The following is a 12,603-nucleotide window of genomic DNA, read 5'->3' on the forward strand; positions in this document are numbered from 1 at the left end:
TCTTCCCTAGCCGCATCTAATCATCCCATTTTATGGCAGCTCTTTGCGCCAGGGACTTGAATGGTATTGAAGATTTCTATAGTGATTTCCAAGCTCTAAATAATCCGAATGAATAGTTAAAAAAGGGTAAGACATCGACGAGACTGCTCTTCTTAGAAACAAGGTAGCCCGTTTATATTAAAGAAACTTTCTGTTTGAAGACAGCAATTTTAGTCAACATTCCTTTTGTTTTACTATTTTAGATTATATATTATAATTTGGAAATATTTTTAGTTTATGCAACTTGGTCTTATTTCATAATTATATGAAAAGTAAAGATGTACCGAGTAGAATTTTGGCCGACTAACAGACTAACCGAATGATCAGCTTTCAAGAAGCTGGCTTGTCGGCCGACTACTTGTCTTTACCGATTATTTTCAAATAACGCTACAAAACTCGTCAAGTTTATGATTGTTTAGTGTTACGCATCCAAAGAAAAAATTGTCGAACATTCTTTATTATATTTATTTTATTATGGCTTGTTGCTTCGTTTTAAAAAGTTTTTGTTACGATAAAATGAAGAAATAATGACCAAAGTACCTAATTAATTGGTACTTATTTAATTTATTTCAATAAATACTAATTATTATTTTTAATCTTTTATGTAATTATTATGCTACACATAAATATGTGCCTATAAGTAAGTATACTATGTATTAAAAAATATAAAAATTATTAATTAATGCCAGTAAAGACAGAATATTGTATTTTTCTTTCTATGACTTATCAAGTTATCAATAAATATGGTAAATTATTACTACAAGAAATATACTAAAAATTTAAGGCCGATTAATCGGTCTTTTTGCCGGCGAGTCGTCGACCATAAAAGTCATCTGATAGTCGACTTAACCGATACTAGTATATCCCTAATAAATAGAGAAAATTGCATTTTTACGTGATTTAAAAAGTGTAGAGCCATTATAAAGTGGCTACAAAAAAGTACTTGTGCGCGCCTTTGCTTTTTAATGAAGCATTTCTTTAGCAGATACTACATTTCATTTTCACAGTATCAATTTTTTGTAGTTATATGAAAGTACCACTAAATAATACAGAATTTAATATAGCTGGAGCTAATTAATTAATATAAAAATGATATGTAAATATATATATATATAATGGTTTATAAATACTTTTTGTAGTTTCTGTAGATATATATACTTATACATATATGTACTGCACAAAAGTATATAAACATATGATGCCACGACGACGTTTGTAATTATCAAATTTTGGAGAATCAGTTTATTATTGGACAATCTCTTTGTCTTCAGATTCTTACATTTCTGAAATATAAAACTAACAGAAAGAGTTTCGAACTTAATACAAGTAACAATGTTTATAAACAGTAAAGACATGTAGTGGTATATATACTAAAGTGTTAAAACACATTAGTACCAATATTTTTTCAGAAGATAATTTAAGTTTATGGTTTATTAACTCTATTGTGATATTTATGAGTGACAGTATATCAACAACAGTAATCAAACGCGTCAAAATGTTGAATTTCGAAGTTTTTATGTTTGTTCTTCTTTTTGGAATTATTAAAAAGTAGGTGCTTTTGGAAAAACGAATGATAACTTTTACTGAGATAAAAATATAATTATATATGAGTAAATACATAATATATTATATATATTATAATTATATACATGTGGGTGATTTTACAGAAATGTAGATTTTCTGTGGCTCTCACATTTTAAAGCTTTTAAAAATGTTAAATCGCATTATATTTGCATGACAGAGAAAGATAACAACTGTAAATTCATAGGCGAGCTATGAAGAATTACCAATTTAATTTATTTATATTAAACGTTACCTTTTATGCGTGAAGTTCTCAGTTCCCTGCCATGTTTACATGAAAGTTCTATGTCTTCAAAATTTACTCTACAATCTATCTCCAGAGCATGAATTTCAAATGATCTATTAATCTTTCCTTTTTATATATATTTTACAATAGTCGTACTTATCATTCACATTTATCTTTTACTTTAATTGACTTCATTTTATTGGCACAAAACATCTACAATCTTTGTCATCCCTTTTACGTCTTAGTTCCCTCTCCGTGAAATTATTTTTGAAAGAAACGATATTTGTGGTATTAAGAAAGAAATCACGCGAAATAAGTCAAAACAAATCAAGCGAATTAGTGCTCCTTTTTCGTTTCACAACAAGTGGCCATTTTGGATTACTTAAGATTGTAAAATCGTTGACAATCTCCTGTTGCAATTAGCTTTTTAGTCCCCTGGTTCGTATTATATTCTAAGTTTACTATTTTTACTAAATTTTATTTAACGTAACATAAATATAATATTGGCATTCAATTTTCTTTTTAATGAATGAAATAGTAAACCGCGCGAGAATTTTTCATAAATCTAAACTTGTAGTACTAAGATTACAATGAATTGTGATGTTATACAAATATATTTACAAACAAATTATCAAATTTATAACCCATTACGCATAACAAATGATTTGTACTTTCAAAAATTTCTTTATTCAATCAATTCCTTCTTAAATCGAATACCGAAGGTACTACTGTACACATATAATGTAAAAAAGAAAACACTAATTATAAATAATATTAAGAAAAAACAAAACAAAATTGTTTTGGTATTTTTCATTATCTTTCAAAGTTATATTTCGATAAAAAAAAGCTGCATTTTCAAAGAAATTGTAGAATTAAATAGAAACGATGGTCCATTCTGTCATCTTGCACTGCAATAACACACAATAAATAATCAATTGAGTTAGATATCAAAATATATATTCTCTGAGTCGACAAATCAGACTTTATACGCGAAGCATAATAACGAACGTGTAATCTCATGATACTTTTGCAATCTTCCTAATCAGTTCACACAATTAATTGCAGTAAGTTACACATGGCGTGTAATTTTCAACAAAGAATAAAATCACGAATGGTCTCATTACCAAACGGAAGACGACTCGTATATGTATACATACTAGGCAACATTAATTAAATCATGAACAATCGTCATCCGTGGATAATTTCATTTCAAAACAGTGTTATAAGTTATGCTCATATATATGTCAGATTCGCATTATGATTAGGGTTGGGGTTAAGGGCGTGAAACGAATCTTCGTTATGGTTAGACTTTGTCGTTATGCAATAGAGAAGATATTGACTAATGCAAACATGATTGTTACAGATATCGACAAGTAACCGTGGTAATTAGATACTCGAGACGCTAGTGACAATGATTCTAGGTTCGATAACGAATCCACGGTCAACAGGATAACTCTTTATTAAACGTAAAATACTTTAACACACAAACACGTTTGCTGGGACGCTCTGTATATACTGTTCGATGTGTAACTCTCCAAGGCGATCGCACGAATAATAGACTGATGGAAATTTTCCGTCCTTTACGATTGCGTTCGTTTGTTATATACTGGTCCGAAGCATCGAGAAGGTTCCAATCGCCGTTGCTAGGCAGTTTATGCTTGGAGTTTGATTATTAATACAACGTGTGTCCCATTATATTGACACCTTCGAGGCAAAATGTCCATCCCATGACCGCGGCTACGTTCGGCGACCAGTTGTGTCACCTCGAACCCAATCCCACTATCACAAATCTCAAACAAATACAATCGGATTGAATGATAATTGTTTAATTACGGCTATAGTAGAATCTAGATTACAATATTACGGGATTTTACCACAGTTCCAAAGGGGAGGCTCCAGTGTCCTTCCATCCCCGACATATATATATATAATTCTGTTGCGACTACAGGTGAACAAATTGTTTCTGCATTTTCAATAACTTTTATGACTCGACTACACTGATGAGATCAAGTCTCACAGGATAATTATTAGGTCGATACATATAAAATGTTCTATTTCCAAAATTAGAAATTAACAAGTGATTATTTGAAGTTAGATTGTGAAAGGAATGTGTATGCTTAGTACGTGAGACGTTAAAATGTTTTGAATTCTATGTTTACATTTTAATGGTGTACGTTTTCAAAATCATTGGATTGTAGACAACATACAAAATTACTTAAAATTATTTAAAGTACTTTATTTCGTATCTTGTATCTTGTATCTTGTATCTTGTATCTTGTATCTTGTATCTTGTATCTTGTATCTTGTATCTTGTATCTTGTATCTTGTATCTTGTATCTTGTATCTTGTATCTTGTATCTTGTATCTTGTATCTTGTATCTTGTATCTTGTATCTTGTATCTTGTATCTTGTATCTTGTATCTTGTATCTTGTATTATACGTGCTAAACACCACCGATCATGAATAGTGAATATTATGGCAAGTCATAATAAAATTGATAGAATTTTACAGCGTTACAGCTTTGCGATATTTAACATTAGAATGTGAAAGTAATCTTTATATTTGTATTATTAGGTTTTTCATTACATTCAAATTTTTACAGACCTCGTTGAATTTTTTAACTAATCTATTTCTAACTAATCTATTTGCAATTTTCTGAATAAAATTTAGATCAAAGGTTATCGGCCTCAATATTACAGTCCTTAATCCACTATTTCTCTAGATATATTAGAAACAACTTTTCAAATATTTTATTACACGTATGTCCCGAATCGTTATCTTGCATGAACTAAGTAATTCTGGTCGACTAATCGTTACTTTGTTAATGTAGATCAGATATTACCTTTTGTATAAAACCAGCAGTGTTCTAATATTTATAGACGAGATGTATAATGTGACTTTAGAAGGCGAATAAGACATTAGAATCGACCAAAATTCATCATCATCATCATAAGGAATATGAACTTTTATTCTTACAACGAAAACTTAGATGTTCCGTATCTGACAATAATATAAAATTAATTATTCGAGATATTACATTAAATTAATTATTCGAATTTCCCGTTTGTTCGTTTATAACGGAATCACCCCTGAAATGATAATTTTAGTTTCCAGAATTTTGTTTTGCGTTTATCGGATTGAATGTACCTTTGAAAGTACATCAAATTATGACGTTGAACAACAAGCATCGCATGATAAACTTCTTAGACACAAACAAGTTACGTACAGTTCTACTTCATCGCGAGATCGACTGTGACTGGTTGAAATACAAACAAGGTCTGAAATGTTGTGTTGAATCAGTCGTCATCGGCATAAGATGCACGTAGACTCAAAAGAAATTCATTAAGCAAATGTTTGCATGAAATTTCCTTGCTATTTCAATTTTAGATTATATTCGTGTACTTAATTGATTTATGAGCCTTTTTACTGAAATTATTCTGCAAGATTCTAGCAAAAACGATTACGTCTATTTATTTATTTTACGAATGCGAAATGGTTTTGAAATATGTACTTAAAGTTTTGAACAAGTTCTATAATTCACGACAACTCTTTTAGGAAGTAATATGTAGTAAAGATTGAATGTAGACTTAGAATTGAGTAAATTTAGTAAATTGAATATTCAAATAGAGGTAGAAAAGTTTAACTATTATGGTTCCTTCCAACTTTGATGATAACTTTGGAAATGATTCACTCTTTACCGCCCTTAATCTGTTCTAGATTTTCAATTATGTTCTAAATCTTCGTTTACTATTAACGTACACTTAACAACTAGTAGTTTACACTGTGGATGTTGATCTATCGGATACATGAGAAATATTCCTATAAATATTTTTAGACGGGCAAACAACACAGCTTGCTGATATATGTAATATGATATATTAATATTCCATAGTTTAAATTTAATATGAAATTTTGAAAGTTGTAATTGCTATTGATAAAGAAACCATTTGAATTTAGTACATTCATACGTTAAGAGATACATACTCATTTACATAAATATATTATTATATGTATAACAAAATAACTGTTAACACCGTTTTATAAATTCTACAATTATTATTCAATGCACGTTCCGTATAGAGTCTTACGACATACTGATTTGATAAATCAATATTTGTGGTCAGCAGCTATACACATTCTTCTACTTTTACTTAAGTGCGAAGTTAATTTCTGTGCGAAATCTATTTAAAGTTTATACATTTTTTCTTTCATGATAGAGAAATTGACAAATTATATAAACGCGAAAAGATTTTCAAGAGGAATTCAATTGTCTCAATTTTATAATTTGCATCTTTTATTACTTGAAAGCAGCGCTTACCACCTTTACAAATTTATAGAATAACTGATAAAGTGTATCAGATTAGTTATATTTATTAACTTGTATATTCAATTTTTATATTTTCAATCATAGTTTATGTCATTACATTTTGTTTAATGGCTAATCTTTTTAACAGAATACTATACTTTACTCCAATTTAGTACTAAATCAATGCTAAAATGTTTATAAGTATTTAAAAATAAAAAGGATCTTATTCCAGGCTATTTTAAAGTTGCCGTCTCTCTTCACAAGTGGATTTCTCATATAAACAATAACTTTGTACTTTTCTCAGGGTCTTTTTATGAACATATTATATGTATTATACGAAAATTTTTTAAATTTCGTTAGCACTGTAGTAGGATACGATAATATGTGAAATAATATATCATATATAATATAATACATAGCGAACTGAAAATGTAGAATATGTCACAGGATATTTATTGTGAACATACACTTATTGAAAAATTAATAAACGTCATGAATACTAGGATCTTCAATTTCAAACATTGAACCTTCAATTCAAACATCAACAACAATTAAACGAAAGATAATTTCGCTATATATACTACACACTCATCTCTTCATTTATGCTATCATTTTTATCCATGAGTTTTATTTTTAGAGCTTTTATACGCGGTATTAATCTACGCGATCTCATTTTACGCGGGAAGAAAATATATGTTTCTATAATCTTTATTGAATTTACTAGATATCAGTAAGACGCAAATTCTTATTTAATTGTACTAATGACGTTATTTTGATTTTTTCTGGTTTGTAGAGAGCATGTTTGAACTAGATCGTTTAAGCAATAACAACGGTACTTTCCCATTCTACTTGCAAATACTGCAAATATCAAATGACAGAATGTAGAAAAGAATGTATTTTAGATGTACGATAAAAAGCGTGCCATTCTTGCGACTGAGCAACAATCTTTTCCGTTTTGCCAGACTTTATGTACGCAATTTTCTTTCATTCAAAAAAAGATCACATGGAACGAATAATGCACATAAATTGAGGGATGAGTGCATTATGGCTTGTTAATATAGTAAATAATCGATTGCTCAAATATTACTTTAGTGATCTCTACGAAATATATACATCCAATAAACGTGTAGCACACACATCTAATCTAATACATCTAATAAATATCTTATAACTTTTATATATGTACATTTTCAGATCTGTTTCAAATTTTACCAATAGAATCACGACGGTTGTATTTCGTTAAGATGTTTATAAAATTTTGAAATTTTTTGTATAATATATACATAAAAAGCTTCTAGAAGTGTTCGAATACTTTTGTGAGTCACTGTTCTTTCGTAAATCACTCGTCAAATCATCCAGACAATCTATCTCATTCGTACAAAAATAAAGGCTCGAAAAGGTTTTGTTCGATCAAGGATTAAATAGACGAAAAAGGGATAAAGGGGGAAAAAAGCGATAGAATATAGTGCGTACCTCAACGTGTCAGACCAGATCGTACCTTAGGGACGGCCGACGGAAATCGAGCGCCTCGAGGTCGGACGGCTCTCGTCTGCAGAGCGAACAGAACGCGCACTGCAGCGTATTTTTGAAGGCTTCTCGGAAGTCGCGATTGAAATACGCGTAGATCAGCGGGTTCAATGCTGAGTTTGTGTACCCGATCCAGAAAAGTATTGCGATAACGATATCGGGACATGGGCAGGATTCTCCGCACAGTGTCGTAATAACGTACCTGTGAACAAAGATTTCAGGATTCAGCGAAGATTTCGTTTGAATTAACGATTGAATTAACACGTTCGGTGAACCTCGAACAAACTTGAAAATTGAGACACTAGAAACAGAAATAATATATTAACCCTGCTGTAAGCCTCGAATTTCTCAATTTGGATTTCGTTTCAATCGAAAAAAGAATTTTTTTTCCAGAATAATTTTTTCAATTTGGACTAAACGACTTGACGTTTTTTGTTCGAGAAATTAAAAGAATTAGTTTATTAGATAAAAAGTAGCAAGTATGTTGAAACAATTCCAATCAGTTGGAATCGCGAAGAAAGTAATAAAGATCGCTTTTTACAATTTTTTGGTCTCAATCTGTACCTAATGGAAATTTGAACAATACATTTTGTAGATTTATGTAAGTTATATACAGGTTGAGTCAAAGTTCAGAATAACGATATCGTTCAATATTTAAAGCTTATAATATGGAGTTTATGTGTGGAAGATAACATCCTTTAAATGCCTTCCACTTATTGCTTGGGAAAGTCAGACTCTTTTGATAACAATGTTTCATAACAATGGTTAATGACTGAGGTTCTAATGTTCGAATTTCTGCACGAACGTTTTTCTTCAGCTATTCACGTCTCCCTGGTTTGTTCTAATATAATCGCTGTTTTACATGGTCCCACAGGAAGTAATCAGAGATCGAAAGATCGGACGAACGTAGCAGCTAATAATGGACTTATTACTTTGATAACAAAACTCTACAATTTTTACGCGTTGGTCCTTTGCGTAATCATCATAATCCATATCCTAAGCCTCAGTTCTAACATATGTATGAACTTATAACATGAAATGAAACAAGCATGGAAGTTATTTCTTTCACAAATCCTACTCTGAAGTTTGACCCAACATGGTATAATATGTACATACTGAAAACTTCATCGAAATCGGTTGATGCAGAAACAAGCGATAGGCATCGATAGGCATGTAGGTAAGAATTTTTAGATTTATTACGTATATAGGCCGAATGAAAAACTGCGATTTTCATCATTTTTAACCATTCGTTGTTTATAGTAACGTTAGCCGATTAACTGTTTGTCTTTACCTGACTTTATTTCTTCATCTGAACTAAAAGTACTGCTAAAACGATTTTTCTGTTATCGTGGAACGTGTTATTTGATAACTTTTAAAGAATTGAATGGAAAATACACAGAGGGGGTGAAGAATGAAAAAGCCTAAATACTTCCTTCGATTCTGTATTATTTTATAATTTTTCGATATTTTAACAACTGTGAAACCTAATCTCAATGATCTCGAAAGGGAAGCACAATGTAATACAAATTTTTATTTTTTAAAAGACTGATATTTTATCGTATAAAGAGTAAACGTATATTTTTTCTATTCTTTACTGCTAACATAGTATTATGGTTTTAACATGATTTTCAAAGATGAAAAGATAATTCTTACAATCCAATAATATATACTTTTAGAAAAAGATATCAGTTTATCTTGTTTAATTTGATAAAGCCAAGTGATTCTAAAAACTAACAGTAAGATGAAGTAAATGAAAATAAAAATATTCATTATCGGACTACTAACAAAACGGAAACAAACTTTGTTTCACCTAGACCTGTCACTTCTATTGTATTCAATTAGTTGTGTTTTCTTATCCTAACAAGAGTAATTAAACCCATTAATTGAGCGCGATGCACGTCACTATCTTTCTCAGTTTGCACGATATAATTAAATCAATAAACCGTAGAAAAATATAACCAATTTAACAGAAACCAAAAATTCCGTGAACTCTTAAGATCGTTCTAAATGCTTCTGCCCAAAGGAAACAAAAGAAAAATACAAAATAATAAAGATTAAATTTTAACCCTCCATAATTTCACTCATGAAAATTTTCCCGGAGCAAGTTTTAAACAGTTGACCTAAAACCGATTATACGATATAGCAAGAATTTGAATAAGTATTCCAATATTTTCTCACATTTTTTGAAAATCTAGAACACTGAAAAGATTAAGGACATAAATAACTCAGCTTTCCTATGGGCAGTATGAAAATATGTTCGCCCATAGAAGATTAAGAAATAGGGTTATCCTTTAGAAATTCTGGATTCCTGAATTCTTACACGCACCACAAGAAGAACGGCAACCAGCAAATTATGAAGGTACCCATGATGATGCCTAACGTTCTGGCAGCCTTGTGCTCTCTTTTCATCTTCATGATATTCTTATCTTTGGTGGGAGTATGTAGATGATCGGTGCTGATCTCGTTCAATGTCAGCGTCTTTGAGGAACCAGCACTATTTAGTTCCCCGTTCAAATTATTCAAATCTTTACTCGGCCTGTGACTCAACAGCATCACATTGCCCATACGGCTGTGCATCTGTTTTTCTTGCCTACTCGCCTCCTTGAACACGGCGAAGTACGTAAGGGTCATAATAGTGCATGGTATCCAGAACGAGATACTCGACGAGAATATTACGTACACCTTGTTCACTTTGAACTCGCATAATTCAGGATGCTTCTGTCGATGCATATTGTTCTCTTCTGTGGTATACCAGCCCATAAAGATAGGCATGAACGAGATGAACGCGGGCATAATCCAACAAGCGAGCAGCATGTAAGCAGCTAGCCTCTTGGTCATGATGATAGGGTATTTGAGCGGCTTGACGATCGCCCAGTAACGATCGACCGAGATGCACATCAAATGGAGGATGGAACTGGTGCTAAAGTACACGTCCAACGAGTTCCAGACATCACACATGAAATAGCTGAACATCCATTTGCCGGTTATTTGAACGCTCGCGTTGAACGTCATGGCGAACATCGCAACTAACATGTCGGCCAAGGCTAACGAAACTACGAAGTAGTTGGTGATAATTCGTAGCTTCCGGTGCCGCATGACGGACACCATCACCAGCAGGTTGCCAAATACCGCGGTTACGATGATGGAGCCTAAGACGCAGCCTTTTGCGATCGTTATAGGTACGGACCACTTTTGATAGTTCGAGTAGCTGCTGTTCACGAATTGGTTGTCCTCAGTCGAGATGGCGTTCAAGATGGTCGTCACGTCCATCGAGGACACCACCTCCGTCGACTCGGAGCTCGTCACGATCGTCGTCATACTCGACAACCGCACGAAACCGTACGTTTTCCCTTGACCTTGTTCCTCTTCTTCTGGCCGGAAGAGACTCGACGGGTGGCCTTAGGTCACGGACGTGCCAACGAGCCGACGTACCAGGCTAGCCTTCATCTTCCCGACGAGGAAAGGGCGATGCCTCTTGCCAAGTTCCTTGTACCCTGGGACGCTTGCCAGCTTAATCGCTGATACGCTGGTGCACCGTTTGCTTCTTTCAAGGTTTTTGCTCGAATAGTTTGGCTTCGGGAGTTAATCAGAATCGTGTGCGGTGGCCTGGGAGCTTGGTTCCTCGATTTTACATTCCACGAGGCTTCTGTTAGCAGTTACCTGGAAAATTGAGATTAAATACAAAATTAGCGATGATTTTGATAAGTTTTATATTTAATGAATGTTCGATAGTAATTATTATACTGCGGATTTTTATGCATTTATAGAAGATGAAAAGTTGCAAAAACGTACAATGTTCATAATATGAAAAAATATATAAAATATCCAAGGTATAGTGTTTTCTATAATACTTAGTAAGTAGAATAATTTTCTACCGCCAGGTTCTACTTTTTAAATTATATTCTCCAAAATATAAATTTGCATAAGAATCCGCAATCTAGTAATCATTCTATTAATAATAATATGGAGACGGTAATAGTGAGAGATCAAACATTAGAAATTACTTGAAATATATCTAATAACGTTTAGTAGACAAATTTCAATAATATTATTTTGATAAATTTTTCACATCATAATATTGTTAAGAAAAATTCTCGTTCCATATTGAATTTTTTTTCAAAATATTCTCAAGTATTCTTATTTATTTTATGTATTATCATTATTTATGAAAAATTTAATTTTGATTTAATTTTTAATTTAATAGCCAAAATTATTATACTAAACACGATTTCAGATTTTACATTATGTAAAACCGCCTTCTGGATTCACTTGGAGTCTGAGAAATAGAGTGATTAAAAGTTAGGAGTTTAAAGCCTTGTAATATTCATCAAGGAAGATGAAATATGTTTAATTAACATAGATTTTAAGATTAATAATTTTATTAAAATATATTATAATGAAGTGTGCTTAAAATTGTTATACAATTAATGAGTTTAATAAAATTCAAAAGTTCATAATTTACTATTGTTTCTACGATTTATTCTGATATTGGTGATAGATTACGAATGTTTAATGAGGAACTTAAATATGCAAAAATTCGCGCGATACAGAATATATAAAATGGATAAGTATATAGAATGTACATAAAATACATGAAATATCCAGAATGGAATACTCGTCCAAATATTTAAAGAATGAAGCAAATCTCCATTTAATACTTAGATTCTTCCGTAGTGTTTATAAATGTTGATGTTTATTAATGACTGTATTTTCACATTTACTTCATATACAGCAGACATACCAACAACTGCCAACAGCAAAACTCTAACGTTCGCGGACGACACGGTCTTACTAACTAGACACGCAAATCCAGAAACGGCTGCCGCACTATTACAAGAACACATTACAAAAATTGAAAAGTGGCTGCAAAGCAAACAAATAAAAGCGAACACCAGTAAGTGCAATCACATAACATTTACGCTTA

The 12,603-nt window shown here is 31.8% G+C and overlaps 1 protein-coding gene across 11 annotated transcripts in view; it reads right to left on the reverse strand.

The window, feature by feature from the left end:
* The window catches only part of LOC122569956 (octopamine receptor beta-2R-like), a 172,310-nt gene that overhangs the window by 8,422 nt on the left and 151,285 nt on the right, over positions 1-12,603 (reverse strand). For 8 of the 11 annotated variants that reach the window (XR_006317636.1, XM_043731655.1, XM_043731656.1 and 5 more), the window contains 2 exons: positions 10,000-11,339; positions 7,651-7,881 (listed from right to left, as the gene is read on the reverse strand). Coding sequence is in view for 10 of the 11 variants with exons in the window: in XM_043731655.1 (XP_043587590.1) it covers positions 7,651-7,881; positions 10,000-10,997 (1,229 nt within the window). In the remaining variant the exon portion in view is untranslated. Of the gene's footprint in view, positions 1-7,625; positions 7,882-9,999; positions 11,340-12,603 lie in introns of all 11 variants that reach the window. The other 3 variants (XM_043731658.1, XM_043731661.1, XM_043731659.1) reach the window with 3 other exon arrangements.

The sequence above is a fragment of the Bombus pyrosoma genome, linkage group LG8, assembly GCF_014825855.1.
Source record: "Bombus pyrosoma isolate SC7728 linkage group LG8, ASM1482585v1, whole genome shotgun sequence".
NCBI classification, from domain to species: Eukaryota; Metazoa; Arthropoda; class Insecta; order Hymenoptera; family Apidae; genus Bombus; species Bombus pyrosoma.